The sequence below is a fragment of the Salarias fasciatus genome, chromosome 15 (assembly GCF_902148845.1).
Source record: "Salarias fasciatus chromosome 15, fSalaFa1.1, whole genome shotgun sequence".
NCBI lineage: Eukaryota > Metazoa > Chordata > Actinopteri > Blenniiformes > Blenniidae > Salarias > Salarias fasciatus.
Genome location: NC_043759.1, coordinates 21,219,614 through 21,243,469, shown reverse-complemented (window position 1 = coordinate 21,243,469; position 23,856 = coordinate 21,219,614). Strand labels below are relative to the sequence as shown.

The 23,856-nt window shown below is 45.3% G+C and overlaps 1 protein-coding gene across 2 annotated transcripts in view; it reads right to left on the bottom strand.

The window, feature by feature from the left end:
• klhl29 (kelch like family member 29) overlaps positions 1–23,856 on the bottom strand; it is a 223,042-nt gene that overhangs the window by 72,281 nt on the left and 126,905 nt on the right. For both annotated transcript variants that reach the window (XM_030109884.1, XM_030109885.1), the window contains 3 exons: positions 10,338–10,476; positions 3,249–3,445; positions 473–585 (listed from right to left, as the gene is read on the bottom strand). In XM_030109884.1, coding sequence (XP_029965744.1) covers positions 473–585; positions 3,249–3,445; positions 10,338–10,476 — 449 coding nt within the window. The remainder of the gene's footprint in view (positions 1–472; positions 586–3,248; positions 3,446–10,337; positions 10,477–23,856) is intronic.

Here is a 23,856-nt window from a genome sequence, read left to right as displayed (position 1 = left end):
ACAGCGTGATTTTGAGGCTCGTCTGACGGCAGTGAGGTAGCTATCGTGACAGCATCCCTAAAATCTCAACTCGGGTCTCAGTGTTGCGTCGTGTCTGCTACTCTTAAGAAATTTAATTAAAAATCTGTTTTCTTTAACATTTTTGCCACTAGCTTGATGGTTTGATGGGCTGGTTGCAGGCTGATTTTGGCACACGGGCCTTATGTTGGATACCTCTGCTCTGAACTGTCTCCAGTCGTGGGTTTGGTTTCTGGCAACCCCGATTTCACTCATAACCAGCTGGAATCACTTAAAGCCCACAGAAATAAACTGGATAGACCGATATGGAACGCAGACGGATTATATTTTCTGACCTATTCAAAACAAAACAAAGAAAATTGTGTTGTTTTCGTTCACTCAGTGATCACAGACTTCTCTGGAAAGCTGCGCTTGTTCCAGATGAATCGGGAGACTGACAGAACCCGCAACTCACCTCAGGGAAGTTCTGCAGCGCGAAGGCTTTGGCCATGTTGTGGAGCTCCGTGCAGCTCATGGCTTCGGCCATCGCCAGCACGCCCAGACAGTTCGACGCGGTCAACTGTTTCTCTGGAGCCAGTGACGGGGGTCAGAGGGGCGAGGTGGGGTTGGAAGATTGACAAAGACAGACGGGGGGAGAGACCAGAAACAAGAGGGAGAAAGGGGACAAATTGATTAAGCCGGGAGAGAAAAACATCATTCAGACATCCATAAAAAGATCAGGGGTGTATAAAGCCACAGAGAAAGGGGCTGGTGGTGGCGGTAGCGCAGACTTAGAGCCTGCTGGGCTGTGTATCTGCCTGAGACTAAGGGAGAACAAGTATAATAACTCAAAACAGCTCCGGGGACAAACAACGAGGGGAATCGATCGCTCACAGTCCAGGCAGGAGGTGCTGGATGGCAGGGAGCAGGATTTGGGATTAGCTGGGCCACTTTAAAGGAGTCCTGTCAGATCTCACAATCTACTACACACACACAGACACACACAAACTATAATGTATGAAGGCCAGGCCGGCAGGGAGACGCCTTGTGCTGCTGTCTGTGATCTTCCTAAGGATGCAGCATTTAAGGTGCTTTGTCTCTAAATGCAGGTTTTAAAACACGAGGCACCTTAATATCACAGGATTGGGAAATGAGCTGGATGCGCGCGAGTCACACATACACGCACGGACACACAAATGCGGGCAAGAAGGCGGCAAAAAGCGCGGATCAAACAGGTCAGTGTCCGCCTGATTAAACAGAAGCTGTCGACTCCGGGACTTTTATCAGCCAAGACTGAGCCGGAGAGTCTTTCCTCGGCAAACATCAGCCAGTAAAGGTCAGCGAACATCTGGTAAATCACAAACGAACAAAAAACTAACATAACGGCACACAAAAGCAGGCATCAAAGTGCAGGTTGGGGGGCCAGACAACCGCCTGTCTGAAAACATCCTTTTAATGAGCCATTTGAGCAGATGAGGAGTTATTTCACGCTCACATCTACCGAGCTTTGTTCTTTTTTCACTTGCTTTCATGATTTTGGACTATCAGTGTGAGACTGAGGAAAATGTAAATAATTTCGTTGTACCGCCACTCCTGTGCTGGAACACGGAGTAAGTCGCTAATTTTCTGGCGATCCCGCAATAATACGGGAGCCAGGATCCGTCACGAAGCGGTGGCGGCGGCGGCGAGCTGAAATGACATTTCATTTGCCTGAACGTGAAGTTGTGTGGATAAAAAGTCAAAGCGGTATAAGTAGGTCGAGGAGATGTTTTCTATTTCTCCTCCGCGTATTTGTTACAAACTTCAATAATTCCTGACACAGTATCAATTTCTCTTTGCTCAAGGACACACGCTTGCGCCTGTATTTCTCCCCTTTTAATGTGCTGAAATGTCATGAATCTTGTCGAGGAAGAATGAATTGACGTCTGGCTGGCAATGAAGTCAACAAATGGCTTCTCTGTTCACCCCCCCCCCCCCCACCCCTCCATTTTTTCCTTCCCCTTTTTTCCCAAAATGGAGAAAAACAAATCAATACCGTGAGCTGCAGGTTCTCTTTAACTCTCTTTTCACTCTTTTTCCCGCCGCTGACCTTTTTGCTTACATGCACATCTCCTAGTGTTTCTGATACCCAAAACAATGTCTTAAATGGAATGCAAAACCTGACATTTTGCAGCTTTTTGGTTTTCCTGAGCCACTAAAATCTGGAACACGCCATTTGCTTTTCATGTGTCTCCCCCCCCCCGAAACCGCCGTCCTCCTGCGCTCCACTTTCCATACCTTGTCTGAGTATCAATCTGCTTTGCTTTTTTTCCACCATTCCCCCCTCCTTCCATTCCAGTTCAGGCAACACGATTTGACATTTAAGTGACAATTGTTCCCTGACCTTTTTATAAATCTGCCCCCGTGCTTGGTCCTGCCTACCGGGACGACATCAGAGGCGGCGGGCCCGACAGAGAGAATGCTAACACGGCCGGCGCCGGCCTCGGATGAAAAGGAGCTTGATGTGGAGGAGACCGGCCCCGCGTGTTTACATTCACAGTTAAAAATCAAGCACAAAAAAAAAAAAAAAAAAAAAAAAAGGTATTCCTCAGAGAGCAGTGATCAGGATTAGGAGCCACCTTTTGAAGATCCATTTCAAAAGTAATTTCTCAATGGTTCCCATCATCTCGATGACCGAATTATCTATAATCGCCCATTTTTCATGTTTTGCACCGTTTCAAACATTCATTCGTCAGTTTTTCACCACAAGACATGCTTTCAGCTCCAGTTTGTCCACCACTTCCGTGAAGCAGTTTTCATTGCGTCTGTATAAGAGAAGGTGGGCAGACCGGTGGATATCACTCTCTTTTTATCTATTTTTTTTTTTACCCTGTTAAGTACTTTCGGCTGCATTTTATTGTACGAAAAGTACTACAGTATATAAATAATAGATTGACGAAGCCATATTTTATGTAACTCTCCCAGTACACCCCGTTTTTTTTTTTTTCTTTTTGATGGATTCACCTTTTTCTTTTCACCCCGAGGCGTCGCCATTTTTCCTCCCTGCATAGTGCAGACAGAATGTTCATGTTCTTGTGATAATTTAAAACTTTAAAATTGTAATTTTTTTGGTCTTTTTTCACATAAATAATAGCAACTGGCAATCAATTCAGCAGCTGTTTTAGCTTAACGAATTAGACTGAAAACGCAACTTTATGAAAAGGAATGAAAAAGGCTTGCTGTCCTTGGTATTTCCCTGAGCTAATTCCTACCTAGGAAGGAGACACAGACTTTACAGAAGGTGTTGAACTGGAACTTGTTGGCCGCCTCCAGCAGCGTCTTGGCGTTGGCCGAGTCGATGACCAGCGATCCCGTGTAGACGAACTCCAGCAGCAGCTCCAGCACGTCGGCGCCGATGTTGCTCATGCTCAGCTCCAGCTTCTCCCCGCTCCTCGTCTCGCCCAGTGACCTGGTCAACCAATCACGGCAGAGAGAGGCGACTTAGAGGTGCTCCCATTGGAAAAAGCGTAAAGGAAAAAAAAAAGGAAAAAAAAGAAAAATGCAGAAGAGAAAGAGGAAAAGACACGAATACATGTATGCTACACACAACACCTAAGCACACCTGGGCCAGAACAGGAGTGGGGAGAAAATAAGAGAATCATTACACAATAAGGAAACAAAGGGACAAAAAGACAGCTTTGAATGGCGTCTACTTTTGTATGGGGCTAGCAGATTTGCAACTATAAGTGCTGCATCTGAAACAAAATGTCTTCTCTGAACAGCTTGATTAGGCAAACCAGAGTTATTGCTTTGTTTCAACAGGCATGCGTCGTAGTTTCATGTATGCATAGACTTGGAAGGGTAACATGCATACATGGCGGAGGCAGGGTGCGTATGGGCTATAAGACAGAAAACGGAGAGGGCGAAAGAGATGGCAGAGTTCACACACACACACACACACACACACACACACACACACACAGTGAGGTAATGTTGGTTATGTTGCACTGGAGACCTCTGGCTTCCCGGGAGCCGCTGCCGCTGCCGTGTGGGTATCGAAGCCGCACATCCACTCCTACCGGCGTGATGTAAGAGGTGCCGGGGAGTAGCTTGGATGAGCAAATTAAATAGAATATGATCTCCCGTCGTAATGCTGAGTCTGGGATGTGCGGGGCCGCTTTCAGAACTGGGCCACGGCGTGACTTCACCGGGATCAAATGGCCGAGATTAGTCCGCGCGCCGGATCCCCCTCGGGGAGGTACGGGAGCGTTAAATAACACCTCACCACCCATGTTTAATGTCCCATGTGAAACAATAATCCACTCAAGGGCAAAATAAATGGAATCAAAGCCCCGCAGAATGCATTCCCCCACCACTACGTCTCAGTCCCTGCGGATACGGACGTCAACAATATGAAGAGCAGCCTGCATTAAGATGGATGGAGGCTGTTTGCTTCTGCCAGTCATGGGGGCACAATGATGAGCCTCTGTCTCTTCCTATGTGGTTGTTGTGCACGTGTGTAGCGTTTCCTTTTTCTCTTATGGTTCTGTGTTGCTGGATTAGAAATCACGGGAAACAGTCGGCATCGAGTGAGACTCTGACAGTGAAGACAAACGAGACAGATAGAGACAGACAGGCAGAATGGCCGGAGTGACAACGAGAAATGAGAGGGTGAGGGTGGAGGAGGAGGAGGAGGAGGAGGAGGAGGAGGAGGGGGGGTTGAGGTATATGAGGAAAGGGAGGCAGGGCGAGACGGTTCTTCCACAGGGTGCCAGCAGCCATCCTTTTGAGAGAGGGTTTGGGTTGTTCCATGACTGTGCCTTGGTCTTTTAAATAAGAGATATCCCCGCCCACCCCTCGGGAAAAAAAAAAAAAAAAAAAAAAAAAAAAAAAAAAAAATCAAAATACACCGTCACACCTAAACAGAGCCTTTGTCCTCGCTGCAATACTCATCAGTAGCCTGTGGTGTATGAACTGAGGCATTAGTCGTCATTTGAAGCGCACTCAGGAGGTAAAGGGGGAGAAGGACATCCAAATAAAACGAAAGACAGTGGCGTTTGTCTCTGGATGGACATTGGCTGGAAAAACCAAAGTAGTTACTCTTTTTCCTCCTGCAAAGCAAAAAGCCACATAGTGTTATTGCCCTCTTTTCCGCACAAAGCCCTGCAGCGGGGGCAGGCAGTAAGACAGAAAGAAGGGGTGTGTTGTTCAGGGTTAAAAGTGATGGAGGGAGGTGGGGAAGAAAAGGGGGGGGGGGGGGGTCTGGGGGGGGTAAAAGAGCTAAAAATAAAAGAAGAACATGCTCATCAACCTGGTCAATTAGTGCAATAGGAACCAGCTCGAGTGGCAGTTTGTTTTGTCTGAGCACTTATGTTATGGAAATGACTTTTCCGGCGCTTGGAAAAGAGGTGGATATTTATGCTGCGTTTGATTGCAGACTTGAATTTAAATGGTGAGAGAGGGAGGCAGGGAGGACAGGAGAGACAGAGGAGGAGAGACAGGGCAAAAGAAGGTGGTGGTGGGGGGGGGGGGGGGGAGAAAAGATGGGCACACTCAGGCAAAGAAATTTGTTTGTGAAAAATGCACCACTTATTCAAAGAGGAAGTCTTAAAAAAAATCGTCAGAGACTGTCAAAACGATGGTGAGCAGAAGCGGAGAGAAAAGGAGGGGGGTGGAGGTGGTGGGGAGTCGCAAAAAAACACACACACACACACACACACACACACACACACACACACACACACACACACACACACACACACACACACACACACACACACACACACACACACACGCACACTTCCTAATACATCCTTCAACCTAAAAAAAAAAAAAAAGCCCATTTACAGGGAATACATTTAGCTTGTTCTTACAGAACCATTTATTCAGTGGAAGCATGCGCGCTACAAGACATGTTCAGATAGACGCTTATTCAAATGCAAAGCCTGGACCGCCGGGGCTAAAAACGGCCCGCATTTACATCTTGTCACAACATAAATCAGGGATGAATTATAAAAATAAACACAGTGTGGGGAGCTTTATCGGTGTTGGGATTTTGTGCTTTGTTTGTGTTTTGTTCGCCGGTATCGAGGCCGCGGCGTTGCATCTGCAGCCGAAAGCGGCGCGACGGGGGCATTTTCAGGCTGCTCGGCGGGAACATGTCCAGACTGTGTCAGACACTCTGAAGGACAGGAAAGGACAAGGTGACAGGTGGAGAGCCTAAAAGCTCAAGCGTCCGTCCGAGTGTGAACGGCGGGGCCATCAACACAGGCGGGGAGGGGAGGGGAGGGGGAGGGGGGGGGGGAAGCCAATGTAAACATTGGATTGGCACAACTCCTGATTTAAAAAACTTTTCCTGACAGCGGAACAGCAGAAGTTCATTTTGGAGAAGTCATAACCTGAAAAGATTTGAGATTTCCAATTTATACATTTTCTGGGGCTGCTGAAAGGCTTGGAGCATACAATAGGTGTTTTTTTCCGCCACCTTTCACACGGTGCAGCTCTTGAGAAAGTTTTGAGCTTCTCGAGCGGTTGTTGGCGAGACTTTCTTCTCCATTTAAAAAAAAAAAAAAAACGGCGGAGGTCAACAGAGCGGCTCGAAAAAAAATCTACTGTTCCCAGAAATAATACGTTATTCTCGTCCTGGTGGCTCTAGTTCCAGGCCAGGTGCACGAAGCTCAAATCTCTTCATAGGTTACATGGCGAAGACAGAATCTGTGCTTTTATTCTCACAAAAACATTTTTCTCTTCGGAATCTTCACAAAGGCAGATGAACTCGTTTGACCTGAATCTGATTGATAAACAAACTAAAATAACAAAAGGGAATGACTAAACCACTCTCCACAATGATTAATAAATTAAAAAGCACACTCTTGTGTGGGCAGATGCCACAAGAGGTGAGAAATATGTGTTATGTAATTTGAGCGAAATGCTCCTTTAGAGATTCGTAGGTGGGAAACTGGTCCACGAGCGAAACCGGTGTGACGGTAACCTGTCGTCTGCTGGCGGCGGCGTTCACAAGACGCTCTCGGACTCACGAGCAAGGGGTCAGAAAGAGAAGGGGGAGGAACGAGTGGCAGAAAAGCACGAGTCGGGGCGGCTCGCAGATTCTGGCTTCTTCTTCTTCTTCTTTTTTCATTTTTACATCGCTGTGGTGCGGAGATGCAGTGGCCATAAATTAAATGCCTGCGAGCACACTTATTGGAAAATCCCGAGGGGTAAAATGGAATTACCAGAGATGATCTGTCTCCCCCCGCTCGGCGCATTGGCCCTTTAAAGGGTAAGGTAATAGGTTTTTGGGAGGGGGGTAAGGGCAAACGTGCGCGCACATTTCAGAAAGGCATTATATCCTGCAGGTAGCGCGGGGTGAGGCGGGGGGGGGGACTGAACGCACGCATACTGTAGGAAAGGCCTGAATGCTGGAGGAGACGGTGGGCAGGGGAGGGGGCGCGACGCCGAGAGAGAGAAAGACGTTTTAGAGGATCTGACAGGAAAGTTAAAATCTAAGACAGAAACTGAATCGCTGTCTGCCGATCACTCAGCTAGATTATTATTATTATTTTCAATTCTTTAACATTTTCAGGATAGGTTAGAATTTCTGTAGAGCTTTTAAATTATGCCACTGAGTCCTGACTCTGTGCCAAGGAAGGCTTGAATTTCTTACGTCATGGGTATGTGTGTGAGTGTGTGTGTGTGTGTGTGTGTGTGAGAGTGTGTGAGGGAGAGAGTGTAGGCTGTAAAAAAAAAAAAAAAGGCAAGGCGTGCACTCCCTCACTCTCCAGTATTACACCTCTTCTGCTCTGACTAATACAGAATGCCTGGATGTCAAAAGAAAGAGTTATGCCCTTGCATCCCACGCACACACATGCACACACATAGACACACACGGTTTATGTTGAGTACATCTGAACACATTCGGTTCAGGCCCATACAGCACACACTCACGCACCCTTGGTGTTTTACAAGGTGGCGCCGGGGGGTTAGAGGAGCAGAGCGTGTGAGAGGACGAAGTCTCCGCCTCTTTTTTTATTTGACCTAATAAAGACGTGGACAGGAGTGAAGCACGTGTAGCATCAGCATAATTCAAGCCGCGTTGAAAAAGTGACCCGAGCGGCACATGGGAGGCGATAACTCAGCGAGAGACAGGCCTTTGGCTGCGCTTGCTTCTCTCTGACTGAGCTTCCAGCGCTCCCGAGTTTTTGCTAGAAACGCTTCACAGCTCTGACCAGCAGCCTCTTTTTTTTTTTTCCCTCTGTGTTCGCTCTTTAGTCACTTCCCTTCCTTTGTTTCCGCTGCCTCTCCGTCCTCCCCTTGTCATGCTGTCACTGCTGCACTACCCTCATTTCCATAAAGTCAAGGTGCCACACGTCTTTTGAAATCACCGCCAGCCGCCGCTGATGGTGTCGTGTTAGCACAATGCTAATGATCGTGACTTCATTACATCAAACCCAAGATGTCCCCCAAAATTAACAATTAGCGTAACAAATCCATCAGATCTTCTCCAGTGTGGAGGCAGACGAGAGGATTTGTATTTTAGACATAGTCTCATGAAAAATGACAATGTTATGACAATAAATCAAACTAGTTCTACAATTAATTAACCAATTAATGAGAATTTACTCCATTAAACTGTCAAATTAAACAAGAAAAATCAGGCGGCGGAGACGGCGGCGGGCATTAAGATGAGCTTGATGAAATGCAGCCCGCTCCTCCGGGAGAGCAGGGTGCCTTTCAGGGGCCCTGCCTCCTCGCATAAATGATCTGGCTACGTCCCAGATAAGAAGCGCTGGCGAGACAATCTGATCGACAGGTTGACCAGCATGGGGGCTTCACTTCTATCCAAAGTCACTTCAGTCTCGCAGGAAGCTTCTCTGCTATTGTCAAGGTCAAAGGAAGACTCGGTGTCTCTGTTTTATTCATGGGGTGTGTAGCTGTCATGGAGATGAGTGCCAACTGGTGCTTTTCTACCGGCCGGTCTCTCGCCGGTGGCTCCTCGCTCCATCCCCATTCAGGAGGAACAAGTGTATCAGTGGCGTGCGAGGAGGCCGCGGCGGCTGATAAGCGGCCCGGCGCTCTCTGATGAGCCGGCTGTGACGGCGGCGTGGCTGCGGGGCAGAGTGGCGAACCTCCCTGCGGCACGCCAGCTATCGCTTGTGACCGCGCGCCCGTGTCTTTCTGTTTGTCTTTGGCTTCATCCTCAGCCACGCAAGCCGGAACACACACAGAGTCTCACACACACACACACACACACACACACACACACACACACACACACACACACACACATACACACACACACACAAACAACATCAAGGTGGCAAAACAACTTTGGGTCCAGGGGACTCTCAATCAAGCCGAAAGCACCTGCAAGGATTTGAAGTAAGAATGAGGACATTAGGGATTTACGGTATTCTCTCCCCGGAAAACAAGGCAGATTTAAAAAAAAAAAAAAAAAAAAAGACACTTGTGCTTCCAGACTTGAAACAGTCATACTCATGCGTGCCCACACACACACACACACACACACACACACTGAAGAAGTTCATAGCTCACATGCGCACATTCACACTAGTATGCAGACAGGCACTCAGGAAAAGAAAACAGCCAAGTGAAGACAAAAAAATATGGCGTATGAAGGGCAGAATACTGGGGGAATTCTTGGATCTTAATCACATGAATACATTAGTGAAAGGTGGTGTTAACCTGTGAAAGTGGTGGTTCAGTGAGCTGCCTTAGATGTGCTTTTGTTCGTCCTTTGTTTATGACTCCGAAACGTCTTTTATATCACACTAACCAAGATGTATTAGCATTTGAAAAGGCTGTTTTGAAGCAAAAAAAAAAAAACAAAACAAAAAAAAAACTCAGGAATTAGTGACAGAAAAATATGGTAGCTTGGGAGACAAGATTCCCTTCTGCCCAGAGAAGACGGCGTGGCTTTGGCAAATTACCACCCAGAGTGCAGAACGTATGATGCTTTTGTTTTGGGCCCTTTGGTGAGTTTTAAAACGTCCCCAGTCATGGAACATTTTCACTGCTCATTAAAATGGAAATGTGGTTAAATTGCCCTACATGGGGAGGAAAGGTAATGACGAGGGTTGACCTTTTTTCTCTCCAGTTTCAGATACATTCATTTGAGTGGGGAAGAGGAAGGAATGGCTGCTGGCCCTGTGCTAGGAACCAAAGTCTTCACACACCTGCAAGAGAGAGAGGGGAAGGGAAAGAAAAGAAAAGAAGAAAGAAAAAAAAGAAAAAGAAAGGAAAAGCGACACAAATGCGCCCTATGAAAAGAACAGACTGGATCAACAGCTGGTGGGAGGAGGGGGGGAGGAGGAGGAGGAGGAGGGGGGGAAGCGAAGGCAAACCTTTTCACCAGGTCCTTGAAATACAAGCTGCAGGAAGCTAGAACATTTTGGTGGACTTCAAACTCTTTGCCTTCAACAATAATTTTCAGGTCTGTAAACTCTTTCGCTCTGCGCTGCTGGTTCAACTCCTTCAACATCTCTGTAGAACAAGAAAAAGAAACAGACAGTGCCACATTTTGGGTTTAGAAATCTCTCAAGAGTTTTCGCAACATACATGAGCATCAACAACACAGAAGTGCCGAGGAGTGCAGATTGCAGAGCACAATACAGCGGGCAGGTTACAGGAGACATTAAATGAGAAGAAGTGATCAAAACATTTCAGCGAGAGCAAAAAGAGGACTTGTGTACAGAATCACAAAAAATAAATGTGTAAGAATAAATAAAATGGTCGCTCACATATTAGATACTGCAACAAGGAAATATGCAACACTCAGAACATGCTAGTGAATAACAGAGGCAGGAATGAGATCAAAAACTAGGATTATTATGAGAAAAGACACTTGTTTAACTGTATTTGACTTCGGCAAATTTACACTTGAGTGCCAGAACTTCAATGAATTGAGGCTGAATGAGATTAAAAAGCATCCAAAAGAGATGTGGGCTGAAACAGAGGCGCTGTCAATGCATTATTCATCGTGAAATGATTTTTTTTTTTTTTTTTTTTTTGTCTCCTCACTAATGCCCTACTCAGCATAGAGATGACCTTCAAACGGTGCTCAATGAGAAAACAACTGCTTATCCCTGAGTCCCAACATTCTTTCCACGCACACTTTGTGAGGAGAGTTTGGGGGGGGGGGGGGGGGGGGGGGGGGAAATAAGACTGCGCACCCCCCCCCCGAGAGCGGGGATGGCGTGCTCCGCGACGACGCGACCGGAGCCAACCCGCGTGCCGCCGAAGGCCGCGGTACCCAGCCAGGTCGGATGTGGCGGCGCCGTGTTAAACCCGGCCCCGGTGCAGCGTCGGGTCGGAGGCGCTTGTTCCTCTGCATCTTAATGAGGCACCATGAGGCGATGCTGAGAGTGAAAATCAGTGGGGAGGCCAGCAAACTTATTCTCCAGCTCGGGGAGGGGGATAACCGACGCCGCGGCTTGGTTAATCTCTCGTCGAGAACGCTGCTAAGAAAAGAAACGCGGGAGAGAGACTTGAAGTAATAAGCCACAGACGGCATGATGATGAACGTCACGACGGCGGGGCGAGCCGCCTTCCCGGCTGCCGTCTCATGAAGGCTGCAGTGAACGGTGGCTTGGCACCGAGCGCAGACTGTGTGGCGCGAAGGGAACGGATTCCATGCTGGGGAGAGAGAACCGCGGCGTGGGATAAATGATGATTTAGATAAGGAAAAGTGGCAAATCCTCTCTTAATCAGCACAAAGGGTTACCCTTCCCCGAGCTCATCTGCATATCCTCATGTTTCAGCGGCGGGCCGAGCGGCGGCGGTGGTGAGTCACTTGTCGCGTGCAGAGGAGCCAGCTGATGAACGAACACATGGCTGGATGATCGGACTCGTGACGGTGACGTGACGTCCAAACACGGGAAAAAAGGAGTTTTTTTTTTTTTCTTTTTTCTTTTCGCTATCATCCCACGAGAGGTCCGTGTTCACAGCAGACTCAAAGCTGGGATTTAATTAACCCGGTATGACACTCGCCCTTCTATTTGGCTGGAATATCTCCTCATTTAGCTCCCTCCATTCTCCTGTCTGACACTGGGAGCTCAGCTCAGAATTAATTCAGTAGCTGAAATTATACAGTATAAAGACACATGACAAATAAGGTGCAATTCAGACAGCGTGCTTTGGTAAAAGCCTTTTTTTCTCTGCACGGCGCATCCTTCAGAGTTATCACATCAAGGAATTAATGGCCAGAAAGAAAATGACCTGGTTATTAAACACGCTGAATACTAAACGGAGGGGAAGAAATAATAAGAGGTGCAGTTTTTCGACAACGCCGTCCGCTGTGGTCTGACTGGACGCGCAGCTGCACGGCTTCGAGTGAGCCGTACGCATTCACACGCAAACACAAAGCCTGCCATTTGCCTTGTCTTTCATCTATCTCCTCTCCACTCTGCACATTCCACTCCGCCGCTGCTTGTCAGTTGGCCGGCTATCTGATGACTGTGTGGGCAGCGGCCGTGAATGGCGAATGCGCAGTAGTTTTGGGTTTGCATTAGCGAATTTACAGCGACCGATATGGCTCTCACCTCCAATCAGCCACACCGCATACCATCCATTTGCCCCTGAGAATAGAGAATGTGAGAGGGGCGGGCGGGCAAAGGAGGAGGGGTGGGGGAGAGAAGAAACTCCACTTGTCAGCAAACAATGGCCGCCTCCCTCAGTGCCATGCAGACACACCTGAATGCCTGATGGAAAAGCTAATTATGGCTTCTTGGGGGTGGATCGGCGAGCGGCCCCCAGAACAACTCATCACGGCCAGCGACCATGAAACCGCACATGGCGTCCTCATTCTGGGCTCCGGCGTGGAGTGTGGTGAGGCACAGCCGCGCTCAATGGAACCACGGCAGCTTTCAAACGCCAAACGTCTCAATACTCCCAAAGAGAAACTCTCCAGAGGACGGCATAGCTCTGCACGACACGGACGCAGCAGACAGATAAAATAGTGGGAAGGTTTGAAGTACACAGATATCCCCACAGGGAAACAACGTGCCGCGCTTCTCCGCTATGCGGCGGACCGCAAACAGCGGCGGCGTTGCTAGCAAGGCGTGCTGCCCCGGAGGAACTCATGGTGGCAACATGATTCTGCGCTGGCTTTTTGGTGATTGGCTGGCAGGAACTCCACCAACTCTGCTCTTCACCCTGGTAACTCTACTCCACTGTCCAACATCTGCCAGCCGCCGTGGCCAATGGCGTGCCGGAGTGTGACTCCCTGTAGCCTACCAGCGCGCACCGTGCCTCTCTGCCATTGGGTGCAGCCCGGCGCTCGCCGGGCTGCTGATTGGTCGCTCTTCGGAGGCGACACGGGGTGCGATTGGTTGCTGAACTTGGAGCCATTTTAGGGTTCCCTGCATGTTTTCCACCTTCTCCTTGTAGACCCTCCATTTTGTGGACCAACATCTGTGATTTGCAAAGAACTTGTTCAAACTGGTATCAGATTGTTTAGTTTATTGGGACTGAGCCGCCAAATGATCGGAGCTGATAGGTTCATTAGGGTCAAAAAGTCAGGATGTCGCAGAAATGTGTATCAGCACACCTTAACGAAATTACTGTCCGGCCTTACAAAGAAAATGTCTTGAATTTGTTTTTTTTGGGTTTTTTTTTTTTAAATAAAATAAACCTCAGAACCAAGTTTTCTGACTCTGTGAATTTGTTTTCGTCTGAATGAGTGGTGATTTCCTGATCGGTACAAAAACAGAAAATATTTCTAAGGTTTTTTTGTTTTAAAATCTGGTCTAAAATTTAAATTCGAGATGATTCTGTGACCGTTCAAAGTACAGAGTATCCTTCAAATGTAACTAAAATTACTTGATGAATCTATTTGTTGATAATTTCTTTAATTTTTTCTTCTTTTTTTTTTTGCAGAAAAGCTGCTGGCGTCTTCATCCTGACCGTTTTGTTTTCTATTAAACTAAAAAAATCAGTGTCCACAGGTTAATTACTCAGAACGAGCCATGTTATCTGATCAATAATGTAATGTACAACTCTGCTGTAATGCTTGTCTTTAATGGGGAGAAGAATAATGTGTATTATGCATACGTATTGTTACTCTACTGAGGCGGTGAATCTGATATCTAAACAAAAAAAAAAGAGGCATTTTTAACGTTAACAAAACACATTAGCGTTTAACGTTAACAAAATTTTCAGGAACACGAAAAGAAAAAAGACCAAGTTGACAAATAAAAACAAAAACAGAATTTGACATTTTAATTATTTGAAAGGTAAAGATATAGACTTTTTTTTGTAAAGCAATCACTTTAAAATTGGTTAATTGTAAATAATGACAACAAAAATATTTACATAAATTCACTCAAATTATATTTCAATGTGTTTTTAGTTCATTATAATAAATTACTCACGAAAAAAGTTTTAAAATGCATGGTAATACAACAATAACACCATATTTTTTCTAAAATTCACGGTTAGATAATTATCGCCAGTTTTTTTTTAAAAAATAAAAAAAAAAAAATTCTCCAAAATTCATTCATCCATTTTTGTTTTAAATTCATCAGAAGATCGCAACGAGCATTTTTAATTAGATGTGATTAACCAGTTTAAAACACAGTTTAAGATAAAACCAAGTCTGCTTGAAATCAGCAACGCGCAGGACTGAGGTAGATTGGACTGGCAGTCTGATCAAAACGGGCTTCCTCGTACAAAAAGCCTTTTGATATGTCGGGATGTTTGAGAAATTTCATCTCAAAGTGGGACACACAGCAGAGAAAGAACAGCGGGCTGAGAGCATGGTTCATAATACATGCAGACAAAGGAAATCTTTTCCAGCAGAAAGCTTTCACACTGTTGTGCTCTCAATAAATGTCTTGCCTGAGGAGAACAGATTTCCTAAAAATGTCCAATAAATCAGGATGTGATCATATCAGCGGATTGTAGAGCTTCCTGATTGAACATCTGGTCAATATGACTACAGCCATGCATTTCCTGACTTAAACATCATTTTGGTTGACGGTAAAATATAAACAGAAACGGTAAATCCTAAAATACTTGACATTATTTGTATATTTTTTGTTTGTTTGCACAATGTAAAAATTAATTAGTACATATTTGTTGGGCGCTGACATTCATGAGCAAGATCTCAAGAAAATTTAACAAGAGAGCTTCATGAGAAATAACCACTTAATTTAACACAGGGTAATTAAATTGACCTCATTTAATTATCTTACTAGATGTTAAGGGGCTGGAAAATAAGGGTTCTGTGTCTTTTTTTTTCACTGCAATTTTTTTTAAAGCATTGATCTTATTCATGTAAACTTTAATACATTTAAATGGCTTATGATCAATTTAGCAACACTGTCAACAAAATAACTTCTGGTTTTATCTTGATGAAAAAGCTACTAAACAAAATTAATAAGGAGAAAAAACATTTAGATTAATTTAATATGTTTACTTATTTGGTTTGTAAGTGGATGATTAAACCACCCAACACTTGTCTAAACATCTTTAAATTACAAATAAAAATCAAGATCATATACATATAAATTATTTTAGTAATTGTTTTCAGTGTAATTTAGCTGTATTTTCTGATATGCAAGTCTTTTCTGGTAAGTTCATTTAATTAAAAAAATATTTTTTAAATATTAACAAAGACAAATGACAAGATCTAACTTGCCTTTTTTTAAGATTTTCATTCAGAATTTTTCAATCTTGGTGAAAGAAAAAACTAAACGAAAACGAAAAACACTGCAAAGCGTATAAATATGATTTTTGTCCCACAAAGAAGTCCCCATCATTCAGAATGAACATTTACCATGCAATCATCTTCAAGGATGTGGCTGAAAAGCATCTGAAGGTTCTGTGACAAAACGTCATCAACACCATCGGGCCACTCGTCTGGATGGCATCTGCTGAACAAACGCCGCTCCCGCCGGCTCCCATGTGGAACCTGAACAAGCCCGGGCCTCCTTCAGAGCGCAATTACTCCAAACAGTGTCTGAAACATACCTCCAACAATCACCGCCACATTCATTTCTGGCGCCGTCCCGGCGGTTTTTCTGCCTCCTCCCAGCAAAAACAGCTCAGGCAAAGGCATCAGAAATCCTTGAGACCCCTTGAGTGTCAACTTGTCCTGATTTGAGTCTGTGAGAAAGAGCACCGGCGCCGTATAGCCTCAGAGAATAGCCCATGATGAGGACGCTTGATTCCCCCCCCCCCCACCACACCTCCCCCCCCCTTTTTTTTTTGCTTGAATCTGCTGAGCTGAACTCGAGCTCTGGCACCGCTCAGCCCGGACTGAGCCGAGGGGAGACACTATGACAGAGAAAAGGTACTTGTGCCCCTCAAAGACGCCGCCTGGGCTTTTGTTTCCTCGTACAAAAGGGATGCAAAGAAAGACCTGAAGTCGCCAAAAAAAAAAAAAAAAAAAAAAAAAATCAGCAGAGAGTGTTGCACTGTGCTGCACTTTCAAACCTCGACATATACCCCCTGGCCCAGGGGTCAGGCGTGTACGCGCGCACAAACAAACAGTTGGCAGCGGTCGAGCTAAGTTGAGGCAAATACAAGTACACACTTGGAAATAGAGGAACATACACAAAGGGCCCTGGGAGCATCCGCCGGCCTGCCGCAACACTGACAGGATGTCAGGCAGCGTTCTCTTGTTCTGTGTGTGTTTGTACGAGGAGGGAGGGAGGGAGAGTCAGTCTCTGGTCCCGGCTGGCGCGGTGGCCCGCTCATTAGCCGGGCAGCGACGGACAGTAGATGACAAGCGGTCATATTCAGGTTTTAACAAGAGGACACTCCTGTGGATAACAAACAAAAAGCACCGTCACATCCCTTCCCTTCCCTTCCCTTCCCTTCCTTCAGGCGCCGCAGCAATTTGGTCAAAGTCTAAAAGGGGGAGGAAATACTGCAGACTCTTTCCTCACATGCACACTGACACGGCAGAAAGTTGCCGGTGCCTGTCTTGTGAAGGCAGAAAGCAGAATTATGTAGTGCATGGATATACAGACGGGGCTGGTTTCAGTTCACGGGAGGTTAAAATTTACATTTAGAGCTGCAGTTATGACATTACAGCTCAAAGAGTCTCCTCCCCGGCTGATGCAGCTGTTTTAGCTGTAAGAGGGAGAAAAAAAAGGAACAGAAAAGAATGACTTTACTGCTGCTAAAACAAATTCAATTCAACATATTTTATGGGAGTATTTTTGGAAAACGGTTGCCTAAGAAACTCCCAGCTCTGAGGTTTAACTCTTCTTTGCTGGTTGTTCCACACAAAAACATATCAAGAAAAAAAAAAGCAAATATATGAAGTAAACTATGCAGGTTGCATCTAAAACTCCTAAATTTAGCAGCATATGTTCTGAAATGATTCCTCAAATGTAAACTTGTTAATTTTTTTTGGTGTTATTTCACCTCAGAACAAAGGAACACACACGTCAGGCTTTGCTCTTGTAGACTGAGTTCAATCTACAGCAGACGCACCGCATGAGTAACTGGGACGAGACTTACTCCAACTACCAGAATAATTCAAAGCAGACTTGCGGAGTTACAGCGGAAATAGTTTTTCCAACCAAACAAACAAATCAAGTCAAGATTTCGGATTTTCACTTCCAATTAAAACGTCTCCAGACGATCCGAGACCCCCTGCGGTCTCCATAACAACACGGTTAGAAACTGTGATAGTTAAACAGAAGAAATAGCGCAGGTGTTGAGGAGTGAACAGAGGTAACGCTGATTCCGCCTCACTGTCAAGACACATCGCTGGAGACACTAGTTGACTTGAAGAGACCAAAAAAAAAAAAAAAAAAAGTATAAAAGGAAAAAAGTGCAATTACACGGACTTCAATAGCGGCCTGATCCCGGTGACGCATCAGCAAAAGCGTGTTTGTTCCTCTGTGTGCGTGAACGTGTAGGTGTGTGTGGTCTCTTTGTGAAACCCCGGCTGTTTTTTGAACCTGCGTTTGAACCAACCTGAAATGCGACAGTCGGTACCAATGCTGCAGTCCACACTAAACGCAATTACCCAGCCTTCTTCTTCTTTTTTTTTTTTTTTTTTTTTTTTTCGCTTAACAAGAAACACCTGCTCGAGTGTTCAGAAAACACACAAAGAACTGCAAAACATTTTCAAGTTTAACCATTTTTACAAGTGGAAAATTACTTGGAATGAACTCAACGCTCAGCACCTGTCCCATGTGTTGACCAACACCTTCTTCCAAGTATGTCATTTGACGTTCAATATTTACGATTCTCCACGCACGGGCCGAGCCGATGACAGCTTCATGTAAAGAAGGGGTAATGAAGCCCGCTCTCTCTTATTTTTAGAGGAGGCGCGGGTAAGCAGAGCGAGCCCTGGCATGGCAGCAGTTAGCGCAGTGGGGTGAGTTTTGATTTCATCATGGGGCTTTTCTCTGTGGGTTTTCTGAAAGTACCTGCCACAATCCAAAGACAAGACAGATTAATGGGTGATTAGACCTGAACAGCACTTTATCGTTTTTTTCTATAACCTCTCTGACTTCCTACATAACCTTATTGACCTCCTTTTTTTTTTAATTTGTTCTTAACTGTTTAAGTATTTTTCTTCTACATAAGAACAAAGCGAGCGATGAACAACCAGCAGCAAAGTTTTCTTCCCTCATCTTCTGTCACATCCTGGTAACTCCAGAGTCCCAAATGTCTGTGACGTTTTTTTTTTTTTTTATGGACGCCCCTCGGCGTGAGTCAGCCGCTGCTGATTCACTCCAGACTACACATTCCCGTGTTTCTGACATCAACCTTGAAGGCAGCTTAATGTTAATTTGTTGTCTCAAACCCATTTAAAATGGCAGTTACAGCCGAGTCAGCTCCGAGCAGTAAAGTCAGTGGGGCAGACAAGACGAACTAATAAGTTGTGATGAACACTGAATTAACTAATAATTATAAAGTAATTAGTTAAATTAACTGTTTCAATGATGAGTAGGCGCGCCCCCCCCAACCTCCCTCCCTTTGCCTGTTATTCCCACCAGGGGCACGCCAAGGTGCACAGTGGGAATAACAGGCTACGATCGGGTGATTTTACACAGACAGCCAATCATACAGACACATGATTCCACATGAGCAACATACAGGGGAGTGTCCCTCCATACATCCAGTCGCGAGCTGAATGTAAACAATAATTCTTTCTGTCACAACAAACTCCTCTCCAGACAGTGTGTATGTGTGTGCATTTACATTTATATAGTGTAGACATCGGGTTGAATTAGCCGCTGCGATCTGCCGCCGGTGACTGGCTGTCGTGTCGCCGGGGTGGCGGAGGTCACAGGTGGGATTAGGGTAAAGGTGAGGGGTCAGCTGAGTGACAGTAAAACCAATCATTCTCAGCAGCCCAGTGTTTTCTAACCGGATACAGCAGCGGAGATTTTAAAAGCAGCCACAGCGAAAAAAAATAACCTGACTGGATCGTCTCCAGAATATTTGACTTGCACAAATCTCATAACAATATATTCCGGAACTTTATTTATCATAACACAACAACTACTCGTTAATCCCTTTGACAAGTCTTCTCTCTCCAGCTGCTGACTGTTCTTTCAATTTTTGTCCAAGTATCCGTGTAATAAGTTGTTCCGAACATTTCTTCTTTTAAAATAGGAAAATCACAGAAGTCCTGCTTTTGGAAACTTAGATAAACACACTTTAATATTACGGGCTTATTTACTTTATTATTCTGGACCAGCTTGAGCCTTGAATCTGTGGAAATGGCGTCTTTGTCACGGCGCCAAAAAGGCAAGACGCCAGTTTGTTTTTTTTGGTTATTTTTAACTGCAAACCATATAAAACGGCCAAAGCCTATAGCGTCCTGCTGTATCACAGACTGGTGAACGCAGTGCTGTGGAGGGCGTCACGTCATTGTCAGGCCGCGCTCAGGGTTGAGTAATTCATCCACTGCACAGCAGATGACATTGTGCAGATGCCACTGTGCAAGGCGCGCATGCGGCGATGCAAAAAGACACACGTGCAGCTATGCATATGCAGGAAGGCATGCAAATACGTGTGCGCACATACACACACACACACGCAGCCATTCTACTCCAGGCAACACAATGTCATGAGAGAATAATCCTAATAACAGCGCTGCGCTCATGAGGAGATGCTGGCTGGTGTAGATAACATACTGTATGCTTGGAGGGGATTTGATTAGAACTGAGTGGGTGTGCGACACTTCTCCATCTTCCCTTTTAATTAAAGTTACTGTTTTATAAATTGCAGCTGGGGCCAAAGCGCACTTCTACCTCACATCATAAACCTGGGTGTGGGGGAAAAAAACAAAAAAGGCAAAATGAGGAGAATTAATCAGGAGGATGGAGGTTTTTTATGTATATCACAATGTTTGGGAGCATCTGTTCAAACATGGAGAAAAACCCACAACTGTCCGGAACAAACAAATCTAAGCTCTCTATGAGTCGCTTCCACTGGATCACTTCTGTTCCAAGGATGTGGTTTGACCTTAAAAGCACAACATTATGACTACAACAAATACCGGACTTGTCTCGGGGCCCTCGGTCAGGTAGCCCGTCTGTCCACTCTTGTCTTTCATCATCCACACTCAGAATTTTCACCTGACTGGAACTTTCACCGCCCGAGGCGGCGAGGAGAAAAGCAGTCACAGCGAACAAGGTTGCCTTTTAAAAACCCCATGTGCACCGGCAGCCTGAACTAACAAATACATTTAAGCGCTCCGTGACAATGAAGTTTACATTGACCGAGCAGCTACGCCTCCACAGGACACATAATGATTGGAGGGAGTGGGGTTTAGCAATTTAAAAGGCTTTTCCTCTATATGAGCGGGAGCGCTGTTTGTGTGTTTTGACTGCCTCGACAGAGACTTTAAAGAAAAACCAATTCAACCTGGCTCTAAAAGATCAAAAATGAAAAGATTAAAAGATTAAATGCCTCTCTATAATTCTGTGCTTCATCCAACAAAATTATTTTCAGAGATTTTGAACGTACTATTTAGCTGTACCTGAGAGTTTCTGGATAACATACGTTTGTTTATGAGACAAAATACAAGAATTGAGTTACTGCTGTTCTTAAATAATATAAATGAAGTTGTACCAGCTCTGGTTTTGGTTGCTCACTCCCCTACAACCTAGTGGGAGCAATTAAAGTCGAATAAAAAGTAAGGCTGCCTTTTAAATGTGAAACCGAGTCTGTGAAAAATACACCCACATGCCTTCAAGGAAATACTGTGAAGTTGTTTTACCTTTCTGACTACAAGATATACAGAGTGCAAATGCAAAGATCACTGACATAAAACAAAGTGTAAACTCCACTTAAGTCCATATTAAAAGTTTAAAGTTACTTTCCGCTGCACTGCCCCGACAGTTTCAGCTGTGCCGTGCCCTGTGATCCCCTCCTCATTTATACCTGAACCAGAGACTTGTAAGACAGTGTGTGTGTGTGTGTGTGTGTGTGTGTGTGTGTGTGTGTGTGTGTGTGTGTGTGTGTGTGTGTGTGTGAGGGAATGTAGGAATCGCATTCGGCTTGATTTACACTGGCCGTGTTTACGAGCTTCGTTCGTAGGCATTCCGGACGAGCGCTGCGTGTGGGTAACGGTAGCCTCTCTGGCCGACGCTGGCTATAAACTGCAGGGTGGCGCCGCTTCAACATCAACTCCCAGAAAGAAACTCTACTCTCAACAGAAAATCAACCTCCAATTTGTTTTGGATGCTGTATGTTTAAAATACCTCAACCAAATCCTAGCTTCAGTACGACCTTCAAACATGCAAGCATACGATCATAAATCCATCAGGCATGTTTTAGACAACCTAAAATTTTAAAAGTGAAGGACACGTTGCCTTTCCATCACACTCATTGATACTTACAGGGAAGTTAGAGTTACCAAATTGTCTCAAACAGACTTTTTTGGGACTGTGGGAGGAAATTGGAAACCCACTTGCACAGGGAGAACATCCAAACTGACCCCTGGCTCAGTCGGCTCCTGAATCTGGGAACGTCTCGCTACTGGGTCAGACCGCAAGCCGCCAGTCCAATCGCATAATCGTGCTAATATAATGAAGTCCAACACACACAAACGCTGTGGCATCAAACAAATTGGGTGACATTGCATTAATTGACCTGCAGATTTACTCTAGCGCCACATGGGGTTGTTTAATCCTCACCCTCCACCTACACTGACTCGCTCCTCGTCCTCATAATTTAAACAGACCTCGCCCTCCACCACAGTAATAACTGCATATCCACGCAGACGGATGCATTTCCAGCTCTTTATTTAAACTCTTTCACTCTTCCATACAAATCCTGACCCTTAAACAAATCCATAAATCTGTAAGTATCAGTAAATCTGTGTCTGTGTTGGTGGATTTGGGGCACGGCGGGAGGTCACATGTACATGCAGTCAGTCCTATACCACTGATATGATGTATTTTTATCCTTCCTTTCACCCTGACTCGCATGTCACCATGTAATGGGCACGCTTGTTAACAAACACAACCCTCACCCCGCTGTGATTTAACCTAATTGTAACCTCAGGCCTAAAACCACTTTATAACCATTAAACTCTTGTAAAACATTGTGGGAGTCTGAATGACGACCCCACGGGGCAGAGGTCATTCCCCACAAGTACACATGAATCCAGCCTCCTCAAATAGAGAAATACAAACACGCAGACATGTGCACGCACGCATGCACACACTCACAAATACAAAACAAAACCAAAAAAAAAAAAAAAAAAAAAAAAAAAAAAAAAAACATAAAATCCCAAGTCACCAGTGCAGCTTAAGATAAATGTCACATCTCCCCCTGAAGACAGAATATGTGTGTTTACTGAATAACTTTGTGAAAGTCACAGCAGCCCAAGCAGAAAGGTTAGGGACGGGGTTAGGTTGTATGTGGGAGTCTTCTCGGCAGACTGCACGCCAGGGATGAGCTTCCACAGCCCACAGTGGAGTCAGGCGAGTAATCTTAGGATTTCATCAGACTTTTCCATCGCCTCTTTCTTTCGTGCCTCCTTCTCTGTCTGTTCCCGCCTTCCTCCTCTCACCTCTTTCTCTCGGGGGGCATAGAAAACAATCTGTCGGGTGACTGGAATGCCCCACAAATTCTGATTGTGTCCAGCACGCCTCGGTGCTTATGCATGGCCGACGCGTCCTTGTAAAGTTGCAATCAGACTCTAAATCTATAACGTGGTATTTCTTTATCCCGCGCTCCACACAGTTGTGTTATATAGGAAAACAATGCCTGTGTAAGAGAGAGTACGATGACTAGACTGTTGCAGAGTGATGATGATAATAATCAGCACTATATTTCAGAGGCACAGCCTCTAGCAAAAAAAAAGCCCATTCTGTAAACTTAATAGGGCAGTGGAATATTACTGTTTCGGCATCTCATCGCGCTCCATCTTTCTGCTAAGGAAGACTATCAGCCATACAGAGAGCCACTAGCCTACAAAGATCTCTTGATTGCAACGCGGGCCGTTGTAATTTATCTATTTTACAGCCGAATTATATATCTTCACATGCTAAGCCTGTTGCTAGCCCTGCAGAGTAATGAGTTGAAGAGGGGAGCCCTCCTTGCTAATGTCTGGTCCCGTCATTGGTATTTATTAGACACCCTGCATACATTATCACACCCATTTAAAAAGTTTCTGGGCAAGGAAAAAAAACTTCAGTAGCCACTGGGATAAGTGAGCGCAGCGTGAACATTAGCCGGATGATACCACAGAACATTTTCTGGATTTTTTTTTTTTTTTTTGCCGAGATGTTGCAGCACATCTGCTGCTGTTTTGGATGCTGACTTCTCTCCCTGTTGCAATTACGCCTTCTCATTAGAGAGAAACATCCGCTATTGACTGGCTTCCTGGTAACATCTGCTGTGTTTACACTCGGCCTCATTGATAATGCATTACCG